General features: G+C 40.9%; 1 protein-coding gene across 1 annotated transcript in view; it reads right to left on the minus strand.

Moving 5' to 3' along the window:
- Nucleotides 1–27500, minus strand: part of ptprt (protein tyrosine phosphatase receptor type T) — a gene marked incomplete at its 5' end in the record, with an annotated part of 206912 nt that overhangs the window by 29013 nt on the left and 150399 nt on the right. Inside the window, 6 exons of the mRNA XM_083668164.1 lie at nucleotides 1531–1727; nucleotides 9227–9262; nucleotides 9428–9505; nucleotides 12944–13095; nucleotides 24121–24153; nucleotides 27325–27460. Of these exons, the coding sequence (XP_083524290.1) occupies nucleotides 1531–1727; nucleotides 9227–9262; nucleotides 9428–9505; nucleotides 12944–13095; nucleotides 24121–24153; nucleotides 27325–27460 (632 nt within the window). The remainder of the gene's footprint in view (nucleotides 1–1530; nucleotides 1728–9226; nucleotides 9263–9427; nucleotides 9506–12943; nucleotides 13096–24120; nucleotides 24154–27324; nucleotides 27461–27500) is intronic.

Genomic DNA, 27500 nt, shown 5'->3' on the forward strand with positions numbered 1-27500 from the left:
ACTTACTTAAAAGTTCCAGTAAAACATTACAATTTGCAGTCATCGGACTGCCAACTGCAAGACATACCTATACATACCAGTAGCACGATGCTGGGGATGTGTAGCGTGGAATTGAGAATGACCTTCGACAGGTTGAATAGGGAAAGGAATCCTTTGTTTGGCAAATATGGTAAAACATGCCACGTTTTCTACAAAGATGAGCGAAACCATGTGGTGTTGGGTCTGTGAATCTAAGTCTGAATAGGCTCTCACAATAGATACAGTAGGCAGATACATACACTTGCAGAGATATACAAACATTGAATTGAGGGTTCTAGGTTTATGATGGTCACAAACTTTTGTATGGTACAGTATATCTGTAATAGCAAAAGAGTAGACATTTTTGAGAGATAAATGTTATTTTTTGAAAATCATGCTTGCTTACTGGTTGGTCCGAAGACCTTCCCCTTCAAACAACTCACTGCTATTACTGTGGGCTCTCATTCAAAATATTGAATACATCCGTATTTAGAGTTCCTGAGGTACTGATACTAATTTTAATTAGGTTCCGGTAATTAATTCATATTTTAGAGTGAATGTTCTATGAGAGGTGCCAGTCTTGAAGCAGTAGAACATGTGAGGTGAATGTACTGCCGTGTACCAGTGTGTACAGGCCCAACTCAAGCACTGGAGTTCACGCAATAGTTCAATAGTTTCATTTTCTCATTTCCTTCTTTAGAGTAGACAGTACAAAGCTATTTCAGGTATGTTTTAGTCATATTGTTCTGCAAGGTAAGGTCAAAATCATCGTTAATAAAATGCTGCATGCTTTAATGTATCTTTATATTACTTTTCAACCTCAGGTCAGAGAGAAAAATGACGTGTTTTGGAGTGTTTTGGAGTGCTGTATCTCATACTGTCAGAAACTGAATTTTAATTTTAATTTAATAGAAAATATATATTTTTTTAAACAAAACTGTCAATTAAATGTCTTCAAGGTACTGTAGTTCATGAGCAGAAGTTGCAGTCACTGAGGTAAATAGTAGACCAACAAGGGAGAGAGGTCAAATCCCTCCAAGAACATATGATCAATAACATGGGGTAGAAGTTGATTTGATATTTTCACAAATTAATTTCTCTTTGATTTGTTTTGGTGGTCATCAATATTAATGTTGTTTTCAATGAATAATTGATGTGTGCCACTGCCACCAGAGTGTTTTCACTCATAAAAGGAAATTGCAAATAATACTCCATCATATCATTCAATCAGTAGGGAGATGATGGCACACAATTCAATTAGATCTAAACAATAACATGTCTCATGGACACATACATAATCTGGTCTGGTTAACTGGTTCTCACAATTGCTATGTAATCACATTATTAGAGTTGACCAGCTTTTGTCAGTGCACAAGGGGAGGAGGGATTACAAACGTCATTCGATTACAGTACGTTTTCTGGGCACATCCTAGACACCACAATGATAACATTATGATACAGGTTAAAACCCACACTGTGAACTCCTTGCAATGTTAACAAAGTCGTACTAACCGTTATTACCTCATATTCTTCCTTGAAGCCGTAGCCCTGGCCACACTTCATCTGGGTGATGTGCTGGAGGAGGTCGGCTACGCGGATGGCTGGCTGGAACTGTCCCGCCTGGTAGGACATCTCCACAGACTCACAGCCTCCATAAGGGTACGTCTGAATGGTCATGGATGGCTGGGCCATCTCACTGTGGCTGCTGTCTGTAGGGCAGGAGAGAAGAGCCTCAGTATCGACTTGGATGAGAGAAAGATTAATTGGTAATGGGTGACACAGGTGACTTTTTACAGTGTGAGAGGGGGGAGAGAGGAGTTGGTATTGGGTTGGAGAAGGAAGAAGAACAGACAGTCTTTGCTCAATAAATCAATGCTACAAAAATCTTGAGATTGCGTCTTGTGAAATGTTGTCCAAAGAAAGTTCCTGGTTGTGAGGAAATAAAAACAGTCTGTAGTGGGAGAATATATATACAGTATGGAAATGTCTCTGACTCTCTACAAAGTCTTCGGAAAGTCAAGTTTTAGATCGCCTTTACTTAGAAAGCCTGCAAATCTGCAAACTCTCCATAGTTGACTCTCTGCAGACCCTGTTGCTAGACAACGGCCTTGCTATCTATATCTCGCTGCCGCTACTGAATCATTAATGATGATACCTCAAAGTTAAATGGGTATTCCAAGAGACACTTAACTTCACTACTTGATTGGTTTGAAAGACATTCTTGTAATTGAGTCTTCCTTAGATTAGGATTGGAGAGATTGAAGTAGTTTATTGCGTCTAATGAGTCCATTAAGAAGAGGAATGGGGAGATGAGTGACAGAGAAATTCTCAATATTACAGACATTAAATACCTAAAGTACCATTGCAAATGTGGTAGGGTAATATTACCCCATGTTTTATTAATGTGGCTATTTGCATCTTAATTATCTTGAAAATTCATTACACACTTTAAGTGATTCTCTGAAGAAAAAAAAAAGTGTAATCCACTCCAAACAATGTGTGCTGCAACATCATGAAAAATGAGTACATTCGCATGACGTGTTTCAGCTACATCACTCCTACAGTACAAGTACTGTACAAGCCACGGGGAGTGAACAAGGGAGCTGGAGTACCACTATGAGGCAAACAATGACTTTACTGACACCATCCCTGAAAACTGTACGTAACCCAAAGAATTCTAGAAAAACAAAACAATCACTGCCTGGCAAAGTCAAAGATTAGAAGAGCAAACAGTTGTAATCAATGACCTGAAGGAGCCACTTGAAATGTCTACACGGGGCGAGGTAATAATGAAAGAAAATGGGGTACAAGGATATCGTTTTATCCTGTGTTATTATTACATATATATAACATCATCTGTCGCAAGCAGGGCACAGTCTTGTCTGTCTAATTAATGCTATTTCCTGATAATGTTCTATCTGGGCTGTGTTTACATTTCTGCTCATTACTCTCAAATCACCATCTCCCACTGCTCCGTTTCTCCATAATTATTACTGATGGGAGACGAGATAAACACGCCACTAATGTGCTTAGACATGTAATGGGGTTACGTGGGTTTGGCTTTGCCATCTCTTTACATGGAAGTGGGTTAGGTGGGAGGTGGGGTGAGCAGTGGAGCAGGGGAGCAGGTATAGGCCTACTGGGCTGAACACTGGAGATAGAGGTGGTCCACTCAATCCCATCCAGAGTGCCCCTCCACAGCCCTATCAGCACAGCCTAATTCATTATTCATGTGTTTTTGTCTCTGTGAGCAGGAGAATATCTCAAAGTGGCAGCCCAGAGGGTATATTATGTTGTAAATATTACCAAGAAACAGGCCGGCTCCCAATCCAAGTGATTGAAATATCGAGCTGCTAATGCTTGGGGCTACATTGAAGGTCAAATATGCATTTAGCCAGGCATGAAATATATTCACACCAGTGGAGGCTGGTGGAGGCAGAAATCGGAGGATGGGCTCATTGTAATGCATGAAATGGAATGGGGAATGGTATCAAACACGTGTTTGATACCATTCCTCATTCCGTTCCATGCATTACAATGAGCCTGTCCTACGATTTCTACCTCCACCAGCCTCCCCTGATTCACACTGTGGCTGCACTTTGTTGTACTTAGATTAAGACATCTTCATGGTAATGGCATGATTTATCGACCTAGGAGGGGAACGTTTTGTTGCTTGAGAACATACGCCTTTTCATGACTTCATTATGGCTCACAGATGTGTGAGCACCAAGCCAAGCCTCCATCTGATCCAAAGCTAAGTGAGTTGTCAAATGAACAGCGGATGACAGTCAGTCACCTTTCAGGAAATGCCTGCTTTTTTATTCCCATTGTGTGATCTGAATGCAAGCAATGATACAATTTAAAAAAAGGCTTACACTTTATTTCACAGTTTGTAAATACAATAGTATTTATCAATATATCACACAATGAAATTACTTTATAATGACCTATACTGTAATGTACTATTGTTTCTTTTCGATGCATTTAAGCATCACTGACTGGTGATCATTTGGTACTAGATATGTCTTAATTATTGTGATTAATTATTTGAGGAAAGTAACAAAAAGAACACAAAGCTTCCACATAACATCCAACAACAAGTGCCATGTTATTACCGACGGAAGCAGGACTGTGAAATAAAGGGAATCTTGAGGAAATAAAGGAATTCCCAGAGAGCGAGCTTTTCCGTTGTGAATGGATGATAATTTTGCCTCGGATTATGGGGCACACTGAGAAGCAAATCACTTGCAAAAGAAAACTCAAACGGTGCTGAAAGAAATGTCTCCAGGATATAGACTTGGAAAGTGTCAGGTCTCGCCACTGCTTGAGTTCTAAGTGATATTGACTCATAACTTACAAGAATCTGCAAGCTGTGTCACTATTTGGTGAAACAACATGTGCACACAATGACTCTCGGACATCCAGTGCTGCATATACTGAAGAGAAAATAACAACACCTCAAAGTGAACATTCTGTTCAGCAGTGGTCCTTACATTAAAGGCCATTGCTTGATAAATAATTTCACCACTTCAGTGTTCAGCTTTAGCATAATAGTCCCCTTCATTAAAGAAAAACTTCAGTACAGCCTTAGCAAGAGGAGCAGGGTAGGCTAATGACTAGTGCTGAAATCGCATTAAGCTCAATTATCAGTGCTGCAACATTATCGCTAAACAACAGTGCTCCCTACCATTAGCAATAATTATCATCCATAACAAAATATGTTGGACAGCTCTTTGAGCGGGGACAAGATAATGATTTTTTAAATCACCCCAAAATGTACCTTTATATAAGACTAAAAATAGGATTTGAGATAATGTGCAGTATTTTCCAAGGGTTAGGATTGGTAGAACTGAGGATAAATAACCTTACATTACAGTCTATTATGAACAGAGCACTCACTGAGGCTTGTTCTGTCCACTAGGTAAATTAAGTATGAAGGATTGTGGAAACATACAGTTAATTACCTTGGTTGCATTTAGAGATATAAATCATGTAAATACAGTGCCCTGCGTAAGTAATAGGACAGTGAAGCATCTTTTCTTCTTTTGGCTCTATACTCCGGATTGGATTTGAAATCATTACTATGAGGTTAAAGAAGAGATTCTCAGCTTTTATTTGATGGTATTTGTGTACATATTGGTTTCACCATTCAGAAGTTACAACACTTTTATGCATAGTCCCCCTATTTTAGGGTACCCAAAAGTAATGGGACAATTGGCTTTACAGGTGTTTCTTGTAAATCAGGTGTGTTCTGTCACATAATCTGTGCAGGCATAAGAGAGCTGTCAATGTCTAATATTGATTCTAGGTTTTGCATTTGCCTTTGGAGTTTGCTATTGGTGTCTGTCAACATGAGGACCAAAGAGGTGTCAATGAAAGTCAAGGACTTAAGCCAAAATCAACAGTTTGGAACATCATTAAAAAGAAGAAAAACACTGGTGAGCTCAGCAATTGTAAACAGGCTGGTAGGCTAAGGAAGACTTCTACAGTGGAAGACCAAAGAATGTTCACCATGATTAACAAAAACCCCCAAACTGCCCCACAGATCAGGAACACTCTCCAGGAGGTAGGCATTAATGTGTCAGAGGCTACCAACGGCAGAATATGTCACCAGCCGAACTACAGACACTTCACTACATGGTGCAAACCACTAGTTATCCTTAAAAAAGATGGTCAGGTTACAATTGGCTAAAAAAATACCTAAAAGCCTGCAGAGGTCTGGAAAAAGGTCTTGTGGACAGATAAGATGAATATTATCATGTACCAGAGTGATTTGGAGAAAAAACGATCTGCCGAAGATTTACAGCATACCCCCTCATCTGTGAAACATGGTGCAGGGGTGTTAGTTTTGAGCATGTATAGTTGCCACTAGAACTTGCTAACTTGTCTTAATTGATGATTGCAACTGCTGACGCAGCAGCAGAGTGTATTCTGAAGTGTACAGAAACATCTTGTTTGCTCGAGTACAAGGAAATGCCTCCAAATTAATTGGATGGCGCTTCATCATACAGTAAGACAATGACCAAAACATACTGCCAGGTCAATCTTCAGATTTAAATCCAATTGAACATGCATTTCATTTCCTGATGATAACATTTTAGGCAAAAAGACCTCAAAGCAAACAACTGAAGATGGCTGCAGTACAGGCCTGGCAGAGCATCACTAGAGAAGATACCCAGTGTCTGGTGGGGTCAATGGGTCACATACTTCAGGCAGTTATTGCATGCAAAGGACTGTCGACCAAATAGTAAATATGAGTGCTTAGTTTCGACATTTGATAAATCTGTCCGATTACTTTTGGGTACCCTAAAACAGGGGGACTGTGCATAAAAATGGTTGTAATTTCTGAATGGTGAAACTAATATGTCCACAAATATCATCACATAAAAGCTGAGAATCTCTACTTTAACCTCATAGTCATTGTTTTACCCTTTGAAATCTCCTGCAATATATATACCATTTTGCAAAGATAAACAAAGAAAGAAAGACTTCAATCGATACTATCCAAGACGCAACATGATAGCTCATGATCTACTGTATCGTAGTGGTTGGTGAACAGCAGCACTGGGCTATTCTCAGAGTGGGTTCTCTCTTCTAGTCCCAATGATGGTTCTATCCAGCCTGTGAAACTGAAACCCTCCCATCAGCAGGACCAATAATCCAGTTCAATACAATGTCCCTTCTGATCCAGAGTCAGTCTATCATGCCTGCCTGACAGCCCACAACCCGGTCCACAGACAGAACACAGCCAACTGAAGACAGGCCTTTGATTTTCCCTCTGTCTCTCTGTCTACAGTATCTCAACCCTCTATGCCTCTCTCTGTCTCTCTCTGCCTCTCTCTGTCTCTCTCTGCCTCTCTCTCCGCCCTTCTCTGTCTTTGGTGGAACATTTATACCTCTAATGCTGATAACAAGTCACATCAAAGCTCCAAGCCACATGTACTGTAGAGCAAGTGAAATGCCTATGATGACTAAGAAAGAAATAGGGAGGGAGGAAGGGAGGAGAGACAGGAATATAGTATACATACAGTATCATCAGTCATATCTAATAGACCGCCCGCCACGTGGCAAACAGCATTACACAGCACTTCATAACCTAGTTTAGAGTATGACCAATATTCCATGAATTGACTTAAGGCATGCGTGCTTAAAGGTGGAATAGCTATGCTACAGCTCCACCAGACAGTAACTGTATTAATGGTTAACTTAATGTGTTGGGGGTGTGGGTGTTTCATATGCAAAAGAAACACCTGAAACAGCAAAACACAAAGACTGGTTTATAAAGACAGCTAAACCCAGTTTTGCACAAGAGCATGGATTAACGTGAGCTCCCCCTTCCACTATAAGGCCTCTCGCCTCTCTTCCTCTTGTAGTGTATTCATCCGGACCTCTGCAGCTTCCTTTCTTCATCTAAGTATATTTACTACACTCTCCAACTCTCTCTTTCCCACTCTTTTCTATTTATGCATCTTTCCTCCTGGCACTAGCAGAACCGTGTCAGGCTGGAATGAATAGGCAAAGCTAAATTATTGACTGTGAAACTAGATGATTATGGCATGTACTACGGGCAATTTACAGATGTCTCACAGTACAAATTTATTGCTGAAATCAATAAATGCCTCAGACGATGTGGAGTTGCTTGCCTGCCTCCCTTTCTGTCTGCCTGGCGTAATGTTTGACAAGGTCTTCTCCTCCCTGCCTGGCTCTGTTTGCTGAGTGCTTGGTTTCTCTCCCCATGGCGGGTAAAGGAGGCGGTCTGTCGGTCATTACTGTGATTTGCTCTGTCAACAACAGTGCTTAAGGAAGGTACACTTTGACTCCTACCAGCTATGAAGGAGTGGTGGGACAGAGACGACCCCATTCCTTTACGTGAGGTGTGGCTTTAGTACAGACAAGTCAGTACATGAAAATACATTCAGGTTACTTTTAGGCTAGAAATGTTCTCAAGTGGCTGCTATCAATTGGTTAGTTACATGTTAATATATTAATATACATGGGAATAGTTCTATTGTCAACATCAGTGGGACAAGTGTATAACCTTCTGAGCACATTGTTTGAGTTTTGTACATTGAGCACCACTACTTGTCTTTTGGTTGAACCACCACAACACTCCATTAAACAGGTTGTCCCTTATTAACAACAACAACAACAACAACAACAACAACAACAATAATAATAATAATAATAATAATAATAAGCCCTTAAAGGCAGACCTATCAAAGAGAGCCAGACAAAACAAAATGAAAGCCACATTGAAGAACCAAACTAGACACCAAAGATACAAAGAAAACAACTCAATTGAGACTAAACAAATGGCCTGCTCCTGGGCTTGCAATTACTATCTGCTAGTATTGGAGCATATACAGTATGAACTTGAGAGACATGGTTCAAGTGACCTCAGTGCGGTCGAGAGAGGACCCAGCTCTCTGAAAGTACTTTACATATTTTCAGGGCTCAGCAAACCTGCTTGCCATAGAGGTGGTCAATCTGCCTGAAAAAGGAGATGGAGAATGCAGGGAACAGTGTGCGAGAGGAGCAGTCGGAAATGGGTTTGACATTTCAATCTGGCCGTGTGTAAACTGAAGGGGGCTCCGCCATCGGAGGGAGGCTGAAGGGGGCTCTCTAAAATCTCAGCATTAGCATTCAACATGTTCACAACTCTCGCCATCTGATTCCAATCACACTCCTCGGCATGTTATTATAAAAAGTGCCATTGCAGTGACACGCCAGACCCCTCATTAGACCAATCCCAGTGTGCATCGGGCCAAAAACATTGTGGTCCTTAACCACAGATCTCCATGTGTGTGTGTGTGTGTGTGTGTGGGGGGGGGGGGGGGCAAAATCAATAGATCAATCTAGGGACAACTTTTATACTACTCCACTACCATGGGGTGGCGGAAAACTGTGAGAATGCTCATTGATTTGCATTAGTGGTGAGTCTATGCTAATTACAACACTTGCCATATCTTGTCATAATGTATAGTAAGAATACCATTTATTTGGATCTTTTTAAGGCGCTGTTTGCTATGGTGTACTTTCAGCAAATGGTCTGATCAAAAGTCTGATGCTTTGACGTACAGTACGTGATCTATTTCAAACATTTATTGACAAAGTGTTGCAGGTTGAGTTAGCATCAGACTTAACCACCCCCCTGAGGAAAACGTACAGTTCTGTACATTACAAAACGAATGTGAGAGAGGATACTTACCAAGTGATGTGGTGGCAGGGACGGGCTCCTTGGACACTATAGAGGGACAAGACACAGGAAGAGTTAGCATGACCCGGCAAAATCACTTTTCAGAACTCTTATCACAATTGATGACCCAGTATAGAGTTTATGTTTAAAGAGACCCAAGTGATCACATTCGCTTCACTACAAACTAGACCTCTTCAGAGATGGCAGCTGTACCTGAGTAGTAGGAATTCAACAGTGATTTGCTTTGCAGCGTTTTGCCTTGCACAGAGAAGGAGCAGGGAGAGGGGGATGCTGAAGGGTAGAAACATAGAAGGGAGAGGATTAGAGAACTCAAAGACACAGTAACACATCCAACAGGACAAATTAAAAATGCACCATGGGTAGACACATCAAAAATATGATGGAATATCTCAAAACCAGGGGAGGCTGGTGGAGGTAATAATCGTGGACGGGCTCGTAAACAATGCATCATGGGGACACAGACACACAGGTACATGTGAACATTAAGGTGAGTCTACAGTACATTAACACAATTTACCCATCTTCTAATGACTACTTCCAGCATGATAATGCACCATGTCACAAAGCAAAAGTCGTCTCAAACTGGTTTCATGAACATGACAATGAGTTCATTGTTCTTCAGTGGCCTCCCCAGTCACTGGAGATTCACAGTTTGAAAGTGCACCTGAAAAATCTGCAGGAATTGCGTGTAATCACGTCATCATGGACCAGAATCTCAAAGGAATGTTTCCATTTTGGAGTCAATGCCACAAAGAATTGAGACTGTTTTGAGAGCAAAGGGAGGCCCTACCCAGTATTAGTATAGTGTTCCTAATAAAGTTCTCAGTGAGTGTATTCTGTCTAATTGCGCATTTAATGTATGATTTGCTGCAAAGCCAATTTCCCCATTAGGGATAATAAGGTTTTCGACATCTACTACTATTACTGCTACTACTACTATAACAGAGCAGTGCATTTGTCCATCTGTTACAGCCGATGGGTGAGTTTATATAGCACTGTCTGACTCTTACTGTACAGGGAGGAAGATGAGTTAACCCTTTGAACAATACACTTTCAGCCCAAAAAGGCTGTGAAGGATACCCATAGCACTGTGACACATAGAGTTTCTACTCCACAAGTGATATCACATACAGCAGACTGTTTTATCCACAGGCTAGCTCCTTCATCTGACTCTGGTATCCATGAGGTGTGTTTGAGTGTGCCACAAGGTATCACTGATATGGCTCTGCACTACAGTGCTTTCCATACTAATGCTCAATACAGTATCTCCTCTTCTCCATGAGAACATTCCATCCCCATACTGTATGCTAATGTAGCCATGACACTAAAGTTTATACTCAAAAATAAAATGCTTTCACAGCAATGTATAGGTACCAACGATGGATGTATCAGGAGAATGCAATAACAGAAAAGGTTATTTGCTGGGGTCTGTGTAAATATTAGATCCCAAAAGCTGCGTTGGCATTTTTCTCTGCCTCATTAGGCATAACCTGCACCCTACACCCACTGCCGTGTCCTGTTCCAATGGCCACATTACACTATATACATAATGATAGGAAGGAATAATGAACTAGCTGTTGTACAGGAGGAATACTAATATAAAACTCTGTGTTGGAGGCCTTGCATTAAGTCTTATGTATGTGGTGTTAAGGATTTAAGCTTAAATCTTTGCAAATGATGTGGTCAAAAGCAAACCAAGAACTGTCAGTTCAGTTCATCATTGGGTTATTGGCAAAGTTATGAAGAAAGTCATTGTATGTTATGAGATGGAGAGAAATCTGGAGGTTGATACAATATACACTCACCGAACACTTTATTAGGAACACCTGTACACCTTCTCATGGTGGAGGTTGTGTAATGGTGTGGGGAATGTTTTCTTGGCACACTTTCGGCCCGTTAATATCAATCAATCATTGCTTGAATGCCACAGCCTATTTGAGTATTGTTGCTGACCATGTGCATCCCTTCATGGCCACAATTTATCCATCTTCTAATGGCTACTTCCAGCATGATAATGCACCATGTCACAAAGCAAAAGTAATCTCAAACTGGTTTCATAATGACAATGAGTTCAATGTTTTTCAGTGGTCTTCCCAGTCACCGGCTCAGAATCCAATAGAACACCTTTGGGATGTGGTAGAACGAGAGATTCACAGCTTGAAAGTGCACCTGAAAAATCAGCAGGAATTGCTTGATGCGATCATGTGATCATGGACCAGAATCTCAAAGGAATGTCTCCAACATCTTGTGGAATCAATGGAAATCAAAGAATTGATGCTGTTTTGAAAGTAAAGGGAGGCCCTACCCAGTATTAGTATAGTGTTCCTAATAAAGTGCCCAGTGAGTGTATTGAAGACCGCTATACTAGCAAAATATCATTAACAATGAGCTTGTATTATTATCCATCTAGAGAGCACGTAGTTCATGATACATCTCTTTTCCTCCTGAAGTTTTAGATGCTGAACAGGAAACTTTGCAGTATTTCTAACAAGTGAGGATGGACAGAGTGGTGAAGGCAATTATTGTTCATATTAGGCAACTTATTTTTCTCAGGCTGACCCGAACTTTCAAATTAATCTTTTCCCAAAGGCCAGTGTGACATATTCTTCAGAAAAAGCTTGCGAGATGGCCTTCCTAATTACAACCGCTGCATAGCAGGCTGGACCTAACTTAGAGCTGAGAGAGAATGACCAGTGGCAGCTCTCTGTTAGGACTTATTGTACCCAGTAAATTAGATGCTGGAGAGACTTGATTTAGGGTGGGATGGAATGCATTCAGAGACATGACATGGCTTCCAACCATTGTGATTGCTTCTGCTACTGTGTGCCTACAAACCTTTGGTGTCTGGTACATGGTGTCATAATAAGTGGGCGTATTCAGAAATGAACTGAAGCTAATGTTTGAAACCTTGCTGTTGTTTGATCTCAGACATTGTTATCAGTGAGTGCACTATAGTGTTTGGTCACTATACATTAGCTAATACTGATGGTTATCCAATGCTGTAAAAAGACAATGGGCTACTGTTGGGGGTCATGATTTAGTTAGAAAGTGACCATTATGAGAGGACCAACGAGGGACACAAAAAGGAGAAAACCATAGAAGACAACAGGACAATGAATGTCACAGAACAGAGTAGGCTAGTGATATTAACAATGACTTCAATGAGAGGCAAAAGAACATGCGGAAACACTTGTACGCAAAGGGTAGCACAGAAATAGGGGCAGTTTAACAGACACAGATTAAACCTAGTCCTGAATAAATCACATTTTAAATGGATAATCTCCATTGAAGATGCTTTTTAGTCAAGAATTAGGATTAATCTGTGTCCAGTCCATAGAGTCTAGGGCACCAAAAGAGATGATGTCAAGGGGAAAGAAGAAAGAAGGAACATTAAACAGAGAGAGACTGACAGGAGTAAGAGGGGGTAGCACTTTGTTTTTACTTTCGATAAATAACTAGGTTATTGCTTAGAAATTACTTGGTAATATGGTTTTACTCAATAATATGAATTACTATTGCTATCTAACAGTACTGTACCACTACGCACCATTACCAGTTGTGTTGAATTAGGTTGAAGTTCTGTAAGTACCGAAAAGTATTAGAGAATACCCATTCTTACCACATCATTTCTTTGTAAACAATATATACCAGTAGAGACAGTACAGTGAAATAAAGTACAACCACAAAACATTTCACGATTTGACTCACAGAAGCCGTTGAGGTCCTGGTTGCTGGTGGAGAAGGGGTCATCCTTGTGCAGTGTGCTGACCTTGGTGGTGCTCTTGTCGGACGTCCCCACTGGCCCCATCTCCCTCTGAGTGCTACTGCTAGCTGTTTCTTTCTGCTTCTTGGCCAGTTTTCTTCACCCGACCCCCAAAACAAACCAAGAGTCAGTCAGAGACTAAGAGCAGTACATCGTCCAGGTAAACACAAACAGAGAGCAGTGCATCTTCCAGGTCAACACAAACCACACAGAGCAAGGGAGTAAACATTAAAATATAGCAGCCTTGTTATGCACAGTTCAGTATTAGTTAGATACGCAAGCAAACTTGCAAACATGTGGATGCCTCTCATACAGAAGAGGATCCAATTTTGGTAAATTGAATAATTTGCAATGACATTTCCATGATGCTAAATTTGTATTTTCTGATTTGAGATTTTGAGATATGGTATTGAAATGTCCTTTGTGGGCCTCATAGGCATCACTACCATACCTGTGACTGTTTGGAGACTGCCATGATCCATTATGTGATAAAATAAGTTTTGTCACTGGTTTTTGATGATATTATGAAGAAGTCGGAAGCTAGCCATGTGGGACAAAGCAAATCAAGCACTTAATTTTACTACACTAAAATAAAACTCACAATTATACCAGAGTTAAAATGGGTTTCAACATTCTGTAGAGATCAACTACTTCTCAGTAGTCAGTGTCTTAAGCATTAATGTGATGGAGAAGTCCCCCACTGAGGCGAGATAGACTGTATATTGGCTCTCACTCAATAATGTGTTTATTTATATTGGAAAAATAACAGAGAGGCACGACTAATGTTATTGCGGTGGTGAAGATGTAGGTGTAAGCCTGGAACTTATACAGCTGCTGTGTTTTTCAGACCCTCACATGAATATTCCATCAAAATCAGGGCAAAAGAAAGATTGAAGCATCATCTCCTACCAGGGCAAAGCCTTCCACAAAACACCTTTGGGAAACTATCATATCATATCAGGGGCCGTCTTTAAGCAGGACAAGTCAGGTGCAATACAGTCAGTACTCGGTTTCCATTTGCAAACAAATTGTGGTAATTTGTTTCCACAGTGGTTGAGGTTGAGGTGAGAGGTGAACGCTGCATTGACACAATCTCAGAGTCAAGAAGCAATAACAGGAGGGTCAACTCTGTAGGCACCTCCGCTTTTTTCCCAATTACGTTTTCAGGTCGTAATATAGTGGCAATAAGAAGCTGTGTCTGATATTGCCTGTGTTTGTGTGTGTGTGTGTATGTGTGTGTGTGTGTGTGTGTGTGTGTGTGTGTGTGTGTGTGTGTGTGTGTGTGTGTGTGTGTGTGTGTGTGTGTGTGTGTGTGTATGCGTGGGTGCGTGTGTTTGCATATGCATGTGTGTTTGGGGTTGTATGTGGGGGAGGACAAGACATGTGAGCTAGCAAGTTATTTTTAATGCTATGTCAAAGCAAGAGCCTTCTGAAATATTGCAATTATGTATTCTGTAAACATTTTGCTATCATCATTTCAGGCAGACCTTTCCTCCAATCTACAATTGACCTGTGCTATGCTTCAAACTTCAAATTTTGATTGGGGGCTACCGTGGCTATTTTTACTTTCAAAGTGGGCAGAGAGCAATATTGTAGTGGGGGTAAAGGAGTGTAGAGAGAGATGGGAGAGATGGGGTATAGGGGCATGTTGAAATGGTGCCAGAGTGAAAGAAGAAAGAAAGAGGTTGAATAAGAGAGGGACATAAAGGGAATAGAAGGTGAGATGGGGAAATAGGGAGAGAGAGAGAGAAGAGCAAGAGAGGAGAGAGAGCATGGGGGGGGGGGGGGGGGGGGCAACGACATAGAGCCAGCAGTGATGCCACATATCAGTTTTACTACTGCAGTGCTCTCTGTTCTCTGGTGTGAATTTCCACTTCTCTCTGTGCTATCTGTCTGGCCTTCTGTTGCCCATATCATATCCCATAACCCCATTCCCAAACCAAAGCCTGCACTACAAAGAGAACCTTTGGACCATAATTAGAGCCAAGGAGGACTAACTATCATGTCTGTGGTGTGAGTCTGTAGCTTTCGAGGCTATGAGGGCTGATTATCCTATCCATAGTGTGGGTGTAGCAGAAATCCCATACCCATCATGCAAAGAACCCACATTAAAAATAATAAAATCAACATCACTTTGGATATTTGATTTAGTTGTCAACAAACCTGAATTCCACTTGAAATAAAACAAGGAAGTTTAAAATAACTAGGACACTACATTGATAACATTTGTGCATGGAGAGTACCATGTCTATGATGTGGATCAAGGAGGACAATCTATTACTGTATGTCTAGTGTAGGTCTAGCTAGCAGGACACTATACTATGTCTATGGTCTTTAATGATAACAAATCATCTCTCAGATTCCCTCCACTTTCATCCCAGCCACTCCAAAGGTCACCAATATCTCACAATTACAAGATTCATCTCAATTGTTCAGCCTACTGGATATTCCTATAATGGACTCATTTAAATGACAAATTCCTTGCATATTGTAAGTGGCAATGAAGAAGAGATAATCCGCATTTAATGAATGTCAAACCAGCACTTCATTAAAGGTAAGGTTACCCTGCTGAGTATGGGCCTGCATATTATAGCATACTTTATTTAATACTTATATTTTTTATTTTATTATTTATAACATGTTTTATTTTATTTAAAAATATGCCCACTGGTTAACACCAGAAGCCCTTATTACGAACCAAAGTACTCAGATTGACGTCTGGAGACCTCCAGTTGTTGACGTTAGTGAACAGTGTAATCATTGAATTAGATCAATACCAAGCAAAAAATAATGAACTGGTTGTGTTTAGTCATGACTTAAGAATCATTAGAATATCACATTTTGTACTTTAAAGAGCTTACATATTGAATATAACATATTGACATCATGGTGTAACTGTACATAGCCTACTGTAAAAAACGAAAAAAAAACGGAAAAAAAAACCTGTGGTCAAATATGAAGTGCCAATATAACAAGTAAAACAGAACACAGTCCACAGACGAATCCGTCGGCTCTATGCTCCACCATGCAAACCACATTAAAAACAAATATTGATTTTGTCTCCTGGCTTATAACAAGCAATCAAGTTACTCACAAAAGTGTTCCAAATGTCTGTAATTGTCGGTCTCCCTGCACGTGGATATCGTATCAATGAGATACACATACCTGTAGGCTACTGTAGCCTTCATACACACACAGGTGGAGACAATATGGTGCTTTGAATAGTCTGAGAGCAAAATTATGTCTTGAGTAAAACAAATGTAATAAGCCTACATTTCGAAATATGGGTGTGATGAAGGGTATGTGTCTTCGAAGGCTGGGTGAGTGCTGGCTTCTATTTACATGTAATCGTGCATTGATCATGCAAATAACTGTTATTGTCTTTCTGTCTAGATGTGTGACCCATTATGGTTGACATGGGTTAGCCATTCATAACTGTAAGGTCAGTTTCAATTCATCATGATGAGGGTAAAAGTTACAGTGCTTTTTGGGAGCAGGTGTTAATCGTGACACTATTATGTTAAAAACAGACTTTTAGGAAAAGTCAGGGAAGGAGGATTCACAATGGCAGTTATTTTATTAGTGTCACATTGCTCCTATGGACTTCCGTTTGGTATGACTAGTGTTAACTGTCTAATCAAGTTGAGTTTTGCAGAAACTGTTAATGAAGTGTAACTTTGGCTATGGAAGAGGGAGGAAGCAGCAGCCAGCCAAAGGGGTGAGGTGAGTCAGTCAGCATGCGCTGTAGCAGGATGGGTGATGGGACACAGGTGGGCCATCACAGCATGGTCGACATGCAACAGTCACTCAGCCACACACGCACACACACGCACACGCACGCGCGCACACACACGCATACACACACATGCACACACGCACACACGCACACACACACACACACACACACACACACACACACACACACACACACACACACACACACACATACACACACACACACACACACACACACACACACACACACACACACACACACACACACACACGCACATACCGGAGAAGGGAAACTAAGAGGAGGCATGTGGTCTGAAGGAATGCCTTACATAAATAGTTTGTGTGAAAGTCATACTATGTCTTGTAATAGAACTTGTGTGAAAGCTATGACTAACTATGATAGAATAATCTATGTCAGTTTTGAATGTTACTCATGTCAGAGCTATTATTACAGTACATTCAATAGGCAAGTTATGAATGAAGAGAGTAGAGATATTAGTAGATAATAATAGGTATTATGCTTCATTTGATCCCAAGAAATACTAAATGTACCAAAAAGTAATGTTTGCACTGGCAATGTAAACAGTAACAATAAGGGATACAAACTTAAAGGGAGTGAATGGCCTTTGGTGGCTGACAGCACATCCTGATAGAGTAGGGAAAGGGAAGAGGGAGATGACATTGATTTAGTGTCTCAGGCTAGTAGGTAAAAAGGATGTGGAGAAGGTATTTGTTCCACCAGTGAGTAAGGTATGGAGGGAGACGGTATTTGTTCCAGTCTCAGTGTTGTGGTTAGTACAGTAGATAAAGTGGACAGGGAGACTGTATTTGTTTTACTAGTCTAGGGAGTGTCTCAGTGTTGTGGCTAGCTAGCTAGCTAGCACTAGCCTGTAGGCATCACAGTCAGTCAGGATGACAGCTGCTCATGAGAAGGCTCCAGGCAACAACCGCTGGGGGCAGGCAACAAACTTTCATGTATTTTTCAAGAGTTTCTAGGAAAATAAGGGAAAAATATTGAACAGCTGGAGAACTGGGGATTCGAAACCCTTTAAATCCTTCTGATGATGCCCAGTAAACATCCTGAAGCTATACTCCGGCTCTAAGCAAATTAAACAATTCATCCGGTGTGAAATACAGCCAGCATTGTAATAGCCAGGCTTTAATTGCATAGATTAAGCGTAAAGAAGTAATTTCTGGAGGGTCAAAGATCTCAGGGAGTTTTAAATCTGCTCAAGATGACTGTTCCGCTCAGTTAGGAGTGGGCATTGGAACCCATCGACTGTAAAGTAAGATACTCTGAGGACACAGGGAACTAATATTTTCCATACAGGTCTGAATTGTGTGGAAATGGGGCATATATCCTAAAAATACAACTGTAGTAATCATAAAAAATGGGTAATAAGCTAAAATTGTGCTCTAAATGAAAATGCTGGCCTTTGATATAGGGAAATGGGGGAACAGTAAGAGACATTTAAGTAGTACAAATGGGGCAAAGCTCAAATATATGTCTCAATCAAAAGTGTGTACATTGCACTCTACAGTTCTATGCTAAAATAATTCCCTATCAGCAAATCAGTGATTTTGAACCATGAGTGTATGAACATGATTGGCTGAAACAAAAAACATGGCTGCAGCAATAAAGATCAATGCTTCTACAGCTTATTAACAAAATACACCACCATTTTGCAGTAATGTCTGAAGAGAGAGGTTTCAATAAATGCAATGCTAGAAATGGCTATAGATGTTCTTTTTGTAGGTGCTGTGATGCTTCGTCCACCATGGCTTAGTTGGTTCAGTAGCCTGAACTGCATTGCATTGCATTATGTACTACAGTATACTTAAGCACAACTAACCAGGAAAAAAGGTCTAATACATCTATAATGAAAATGTATTTTGCCAATGCAATATCACTGTACAGTATGTAGCAGAGTATGTATGGATGTTCCCTTTTTGTAGCATAAACAGTAATGGGGCAATTTAACATTTTAAGGGCTTAAAAATGGGGGTTGAATGGTTTAGGAATACAAGAAAATGAGAAACAATAAACAAAATATACCGGATAATAAAAGTATAATAAATATCAAATTGGGAAAAGGTCTTTGCTTAATGCTACTTACAGGTAATAAGAGTAGGAATATGCATTTCTTCTGAAGCATGAAGGTAGGCCAGTGGGACAAAATTGAGCACCCAAAAAAAGGACAAACAGATTTCATTAGTTATCTTTAGCACCCGCGTCAGGAGGAGCTGATGGAGAAAATGTCAAGAACGGGTTAAAAAGACATTGAAGCGCTGCTGGCCTGAGCTTGTCTGCCTGTCTGTCTGCCTGTCTGTCTGCCTGTCTGTCTGTCTGCCTGCCTGTCTGCGTGTCTGACTGTCTGTCTCTCTGTCTACCTTTCTGTCTGTCTGTCTGTCTGTCTGCCTGTCTGTCTTTCTGCCTGTCTGCCTGTCTGTCTGACTACCTGTCTGTCTGTCTGTCTGTCTGTCCATCAGTCTACCTGTCCATTTGCCTGCCTGTGTCTGTCCGTCTTTCTGTCTTTCTGTCTGTCCGTCCATCCGTCCGTCCGTCCATCCGTCCGTCCGTCTGTCTGTCTGTGTGTCTATCGGTCTATCTGTCTGTCAACCACCCTACATTGAGTTTAGGATGCTCCTATAGTCTCTGACTCACACTACTGTCTCTAGGCTCTAGTCAGAACCCTGCAGGCATTTAGTAAAAGAAAAAAAAAGAAAAAGCATAATTGACCAGCATTTAAAAAGAAAGAAATAGCACATCTGGCTCCCCATCAAGTTAAAGCTCCTTGAATGAGATGGAAATGTCTGAATAGACAGTGAGGGGTTGGAGGACAGAGAGATGAGAGAGAAAAGAAGGGGAATGGGAGAGTGGGAGTAAGAGAGGGAGGGAGGGAGGCCAGGATAGGGTGTTTTAATGACATACTGTTCTGCCATTCTGTTTCGTGAGATGGAGAAAGAGAGCAATGTTATGGTTGATACTTTGAATGCTTCAGGAATGCTATTGAACCTGTGTGTGGAAATCAGTGTGTGTGTGTGTGTGTGTGTGTGTGTGTGTGTACGTGTGTACGTGCTGTGGTGTGTTTGATGTATCTGTTGGTGATGTACAGAAGGGTTTCTTCTGAGAGGTAGTACATTCACAATGACATGCAACGAGCGGTGATGGAGTTAGCAAGCAGAGATGAGACTGAGAAGCAGATGGTATCTGTTGTTTTCTGGTAAGGGTGTGTAGCTAACTCCTTAACATGTTGACATCCAAGATATCAAAGGAGTAACTGTGTGTGACAAATATCTACATCATTTCACTTGAATCTATCCTTGACAAACACTAATGAGTTTAGTATAGCCCTTGGTGCAAATCGACTACCGTAGTTACTGTCTACAGTGTTTGGGGGAGGGGGTGGGGGGTTACAGCTGTGTTAAATACGTAGCTACTAGACATGTTTGTGCAGATGTCTCTGGTAAATGTGAAATTGAGGCTTACAGATTTACCGCAAGTACAGTTGCCTATAGCAGGATGTACACAACCGGTGTGACAGAGTGCAGTTGCTGCAGTTTAGCCCACCTTTAAAGTTATGAAAACCCTGACACATTTGATTTTAAGGTGAACTACCTTTTTAATCAACATCAATTCAATCAATACATACAGACCTGTATGGGCTGGAACCAGATATACAGTTTCTAGATGTATGATTCAATGGAGAGTTGCCCTTCAGATTTGTCCTCTCTATGACAGTCCTATTTATCTATACTACTGCGCTACTGCAGCCAAACATCTTAGCTCATTCATCTATGAGTGTGTATCTGTTTACCCATCTCTGTAATGGATTGTTGGCAACGTTTCCCCTGATGTTACACTATAGGCTCACAAGGGAGGCGAGAGATGGAAATCTCGTACAACATGAGAACGGCAGGCTGAATTAGATTACAGACGAATATGAGCAGAGCTGAGAAGAATTGATCTCCCCATCTCCTATTTAGAGATTTCAGATATAGCATCCATCCACAACTGGGGATATATGATCTAAGTCTGGTGGTACGATGCATCTGACCCAGAGAAGTTTCTCTCATGGAGACCTTCGCTTGACTCAAATATCACTAGTCAAACTGCTCTGACATAAACCTAAACTAAACAAAACTGTCTGAGAAAACCTCACTAGCATTTAGTACATTTGGTACATTTAGTACCATTTAGAAATCTGAAATATGTGAAATAAATAACACCTTTTCATTTGTATTCTTTCTCCTGACTGCGAAGAAATGGAAATACAGATGGATGCGGTCTGACTTCTTTGTGCCAGAGTCATAAAATGGTGATTTAATAAGATAGGTTGAATACAGAGCAAGGCTGACACAGCTAAATCAGCCACTTTGGGAAAAGTCGATACTGCCAGCCAGTGCATATAATGTATATACCTCCAGTACGGTAGCCAGCCAGCATAGACACCTCCAGGTTTTTTATTATTATTTTTATTTCAATGGCCTTTTAAAAGAGATGCTGACATTGTTCTTATGATATTAATAAAGAGAAGTGAGAGCTGGAGCTATGGCAGTCAAAGGTAGCCATAAACATGAATGCCGTAAAACTGCTCCATAGTGCAGAGCCTCTACCGCACTACACCTCTGCATTAGTTATGGTCTCTATATGTACTTGACCATCATTTTTGTAATGTGAGTACATGACGGAATCTGATATTGATATCTTTGAAGATATTGCTTGAACCCCATCTAGAGAAAGCTATGATATATTGATACGCAAAAAGCTCCTCCGTAGTAAAGGTTAACATTAAGGAATTATGGCTTATTTATGTAATGCAGTACATTGCATACTTGGCGATATATCATACAGTCTATATGAACAGTAGTTACTGTCATGTATGAGCATACATTTAACTACTCTAAAGGTTATACCTGTCAAAACATGACAGTGAAATATTATTGCTGTATAAACACACATATTATAACACAAACACACATACACACTCACGCACGCATATCATATGCTTTCACACACACACCCACACACACACACACACACACACACACACACACACACACACACACACACATGCATTCTCATTCCATGAAATTACTGTGGCTCCGCACACATTTCATCACAAACACACATACGTCATTGTACACATGCAAACACATGCTTGTAGATTTAAGGCATGCACATACTGTATGTATTTACAGGTGCATGTATAAAATCCTATAATAGATGATGATACAAGACAACAAAGTCGAAGTAGATTTACATTATTTTCATAAAACATTCAGCAAACACCATACGTTGCTGTAAACAGCTATTCATCCTCGTTCTCATATTCAAACATACTTGTCTGATTTGTCCACCATCTACACTGCTGCTTTGGTACATTTGAATTAGATGTCATTGGTTGACTATGGAATTAGGCTATGGAATTTCCATTTGTGTGGCTATGATACAATGCTAATTGGACATTAGGGATGTGAATGACCTCTGTCTGTAGTGGTCTATTATCTCTCCCCATAGCCCAACCATCCATCTGTGCAAACACTCCAACTCTCATATTCCCTTCTGTAGGGATGTCATTCTCCCTGCATGGACACTCACACACACACACACACACACACACACACACACACACACACACACACACACACACACACAGCCAAGGATATGGGACTGTTAAGATCTCTCGCATCGACCCCCTGGAGGACAACAGCTGCGTGTCCTTACAAGACTTGAAGGGTTGAGGACGTGTGAGTGTGTGTGTCTGTGTGTCTCTGTGTTTGTGTGTGTGTGTGTCCGTCCCTCTGTCCTCATGCTGACAACTATTAGGGCATAACAGCCATCAAACGTTTATCTCAGATTGTCCATTCTTTACAAAGGGGCCCACATGTCACAGCTGAGTAGGGGGGGGCAACCTTGGCGTGGACTCAGTAGACAAGGGCGAGGTTAGCACGAGCGCTACATGCTACTGCACTGTATGAACGGCCAATGAGTGGCTAATGGACTGGGACTGGCAGGGACTGAATGGACACTTAACTCACTGAGCCTGTGACTGTATGGCCTTGCAGGGGGGAGTCCATCTGCAATGTTAACAGCCTTTGTCTGCTCCTGGGTTGTCAATAAATTACTAATTGTCTTTGGTTACTGTCTAACGTTCTGAAAGGTATATTGCCGTAGACTGGTAGGCTTAATCGGAATAAATGACTGTTGGGATAGGGGTAAGAGGCGCTAAGGGGAGAGAGAGTGCAGAAGTTTATTGTTTTAGAAATGAGTTGGTGTGGGCAGGGATATTTTAAGGAGCACATTTTGTTCTGCTGATTATTAAGGAACTCTGTTTCAATCTCCCTCCTGTGTTCTGGCAGCTGTTGGCAAATATGTCCTAATCTGACAAAGTTTAGTGACTGATTATTGACATGAATTGAAGCCATAATCTTATATCACTCACTAGACTAGCATTTATGAATATTTTCATATTTAGTCGTCATCTGTTTGAACCACTTCAATAGAGAAACAAAGTGTGTGTGTGTGAGTGTGTGTGTTGTGTATGTGTGTGTGTGTGTGTGTGTGTGTGTGTGTGTGTGTGTGTGTGTGTGTGTGTGTGTGTGTGTGTGTGTGTGCGTGTGTCATTGCGCGTGCATGCGTGCGTGCGTGCGTGTACCGTATGTACAGGTTGCTGGGAGGCATAGCTTGGAGTGATGAACAAACAATCCACTCACCGGAGGAACGTGCTGTGGTATTGAAGGCTGATTTTAATGAATTAGAATTAGGCAATCAGGCTATTTGGAATTTTTACCGGGAAATAATAACCCATTTGACCTGGAGTGTGCATGGTGCAGTTTGAAGCACACCTCATGGTTACAGGCTAGGCTAAGTGCAATTAAAGTGTACAAAGACCAGCTACAAGTGCCTTAATATTTCCACCGGAAATGCTGTAATTCCTTTGTGTAAAGGTGTAATTCCTTTATATTACATATTATTCGGCCCATTCAATATGGCAATTAAATTGGTATTAATTCAACCTACAGCTGGGTCGGTTGTACCATTTGATAGTATATCATTGCAGACAACATATCTAGTACTCAACTGACAATGCATAAGAGGCAAGAAAAGCAAATACGTAAATAAAAAAGACTAACGTTAAATTGTGATGTTAATTTGGTCAAATCACAGTGATGCTGACAAAATCTGTAGATATTCAAGTGATTCAATCAACAGGGAGGATTTTGAGAGAATCGTAGAAAAGCGATGGGCCTCGTTGACGATCGTGCACATGTCAAACATGGAATGAAGTACAGGTACTGTGTCCGAGCACAGATGGGTCAAAAGAAAAGAACGAATGGCGAGGCACGATCTCAAAATGCGTAGCTAAAAGTAAACATACAATACCCCACACTCAGAGTTCTCCATGTGTGTATCTCTCTAGCGAAGTGCAGGCCAAAAAAGAGGAAGAAGATCAAAAAAGACAAAAGGGCGTGAGACTCGTGTTAGAGAGAGAGAGAGGAAGAGCGGAGGAGAGACAATGGTTGTTGTGATCAACAGTCTGCACAGGTTGGAGACATTTGGATATGTGAACAGAAAATTGAGGTATGGTTTCTAGATATAGACACTAAAGAGACCGATATTGCTGAGGGCCAAGTATTCAGTCAGATAAGCATGCAGGAGACTTTCAGATGGAGCAGAATGAAGGTGTCGACCTTTGACCTTTTGGCTGAAATGGTTTGGCTTGAGTGAGAGAATGGATGTCAGAGAGCTGCTGTTCTGCAGTGAGAGGCGACGACAGATGGTGATTTGTCCGAGTGATACGGCGCCTCTGTCCTTGACTAAAACCTACAAAAATAACACTTTATTTTACAATACGCTATTTATCCGGTGTGTGCTGACAGATGACATGGTAAACAGTTATAATTACTGTACGTCATTATAACAAGCCCTACCAAGTGTACCAGGTAATTGTGTTTTTTTTGAAGGCACTAGAATGTATCCATTATTACCACATGTTTTCCTAGTTTATGCGAGGTAAATGACAGCTAAAAATAAGACATCAAGTGTTTCCTGTATTTCTGCCCTATAAACATTAATTAACTATGTATTGTGCATTTTGGCTTGAAGTATACATTGGCCAGAGGCACCGTGTGAAATGAAGTGTCTGTGTAAACCATGCTCTCTGTCCACTCCTACACTCTTTGTCCACAGAGCCATCTGGAGAGTGTGGTTTGTGTCTGAATCCATCACTGGCGTCTAAACTGCCAATGTCAATACTGTCTCAAGTGGAGGAGAACCAGTCCCTCCACACACACACACACACACACACACACACACACACACACACACACACACACACACACACACACACACACAGGGTCAACACATGTACCCGTCAACACATGAACGAGTGAAGATAAGGATTAGGCCTAGCTAGTGTTGGTCTGGCTCTCAGCTACACTGTTAAACACCAGCATACAACACCATCCCACTGCAATGTGGTCAGGATGGATACATTTTAAAATATGATTACGACATATATTATGTGTAATAATTTTAAATAAGAGAAAATAAGCCCTCTGCTAACATAAATGTGTACGGTTAATACAAGGCCTTGAGTAAAAATGATAACATGAAACAGTAAGAAACAAATGAAAACCTTCTCTGTCTCCACAATGCCTGTTGATGTAAACTGTAGCTAGAATTCTACAGCTCTTATCTTGTAACAGAAACAGTGATGTTTTTGGTCAGATAACAATTCACATCGACAGTGACTCCACAACTACCTTGTTAGTCAAGTCCTTGTATCAGTGCAGATACAAAACAGTTAACAGTTTTGGGGGCTTTAGCATTAATTATTCAACTGGTTTTATCCTGGACTTTCTGAAAAGTGAATTTGCCAGTGCTGTAGGAGCCCTGAGGGCTTTCTACTACAGGGCAGAAAACATCAAATCACCATTAAGTCTCCTTCCTGTCCATTCCCATTCCTTATGTTATTAGTCCAAAAAAACAAAGTCCATTTGGAAAGCTTTAAAAACATGTGTAACACTGGTTTGAAAGATTAAACAGACAAAGTACTGGCGAGTTTGCCTCACAAATAATTCATCGAAGCTGAAAACCATGTAAAACGCAGCAATTTATAAAACATTGTCCCCCTGACTGTCAAAGTCACAAGAATTAAATTATAGATGATCTAGCAAAGCTTAGACGTCTTGGAATATTGTAGCCTAAGCACTTGCTCCCCTGGATCTATACACTGTGTGTCCTCCACGGTCGGGTTGGCTTGTCTCTGGCATGAACTATTTATTTGAATATTGGTTTACAGTTGTCTGATTAACATACTGGACAACCTCTGCCCCCCCTTACGCCCACATTAGCCTCTCAACGATGGCTGCTGATTAACATGCCCTTATTTTAATTGCTTTACAGTGGCAATTGGATGGCCATCTTACTGTTGACAGAGTCTCTTATCCAATCTGGAGGTTGGATGGCTTTGCAGCACTGTGTAAGCTGAATTTCCCATGGGCGCAAGTCTATACTGTATGTAGAGTAAGACTAAGATTTCTTATTGATTTTGTACATACTAATCTGTGCTATCTCCCAATAATAGTTGGGAAGCCATTGCAGCCTTTCCTATAAAAAATATTGTATGTCATTGCTCAGGTGCTCATCTTGGTGTCATTTTATAATACTGTACCAAAACACATGGTTTGTTTATCATTGTAAGGAGAAAAAGCTACCTTTATTTTCTTGAAACAAACAAACATTCACAAATTACGTATTGTGGCTTTAAAGATAAAGACTATTATTGTATACACAATTAAATTACCCATCTAAAAGGTGTCAACTAGTTTACTCAGGTTAGAGATCAGAGATGTGTAACTAATGTATTTTTTCAGAGTTGTTCGCAGTTGGTCTAAAATTAATGCCTACTGTACACATAGACACAAGGTAAAAACTTGTGAATGTCAAATAGAGTCCAAGATATTGTTGTTGAAGAGGCAAGAAGGATCTTAAGGACAGTAGCCTTTAACTTGTATCATGAATGAACACATATTATACTTGTCTGTATGTGTGGAGTGGTAAGGTGAAACATTTAGAAATCATTCAAAATGAATCAATCGCACCTCTTGCTTAGCAGAATGGCATGGACAGTATGTGATTAGGGGAGGTTGGGAGGAGAGAGACACAGAGAGAGAGGAGACAGAGATGTGATGGAAGTAAGCCAGTGTGCATGTTAACAAGACAAAAAAAAGCTGTGTATATCTGTACCCCCCCCCGCCGCCCACCCCGCCCACCCCATTACCCCAGCCCACCCCCCATACAACAGCCCTAACAACCAGCCTTTCCTGTCTGAGTATTATTCCCAGTTGCATACAACTAACTTAGCATAATAGACTTAATCTAGTCACATTGATATGTGGCATTTTGTCACAATTTACATTACAGTGGCCAGTCTTATTCCCCAAATGATGTGAAGTGCTAGCTAGGTGCTACCTGCTGTAATATCACAAGCTTCAAAGGAGTTAAGCTAACACCTAACAATCTACCTAACACTAGCACTTGTAGTATCAAGGACATAGGAGCAGTTTATCTACCGCTTGTTACCTGCGTTTAAAGGTGAGGACCACTCCCAGGAGGATGATGACAAACATAAGGATGCCGGCAATGACGCCGGCCATCTTGACGGTGCTGTCCACCTGCTTCTCAGGCTCCACGTCGTCCGAGTCCTGGGTGGACGCTCCTACACACACAAGGCACAGACACATCACAGAGAGGGAGGA

The sequence above is a fragment of the Argentina silus genome (assembly GCF_951799395.1).
Source record: "Argentina silus genome assembly, chromosome: 4".
Lineage (NCBI taxonomy): Eukaryota > Metazoa > Chordata > Actinopteri > Argentiniformes > Argentinidae > Argentina > Argentina silus.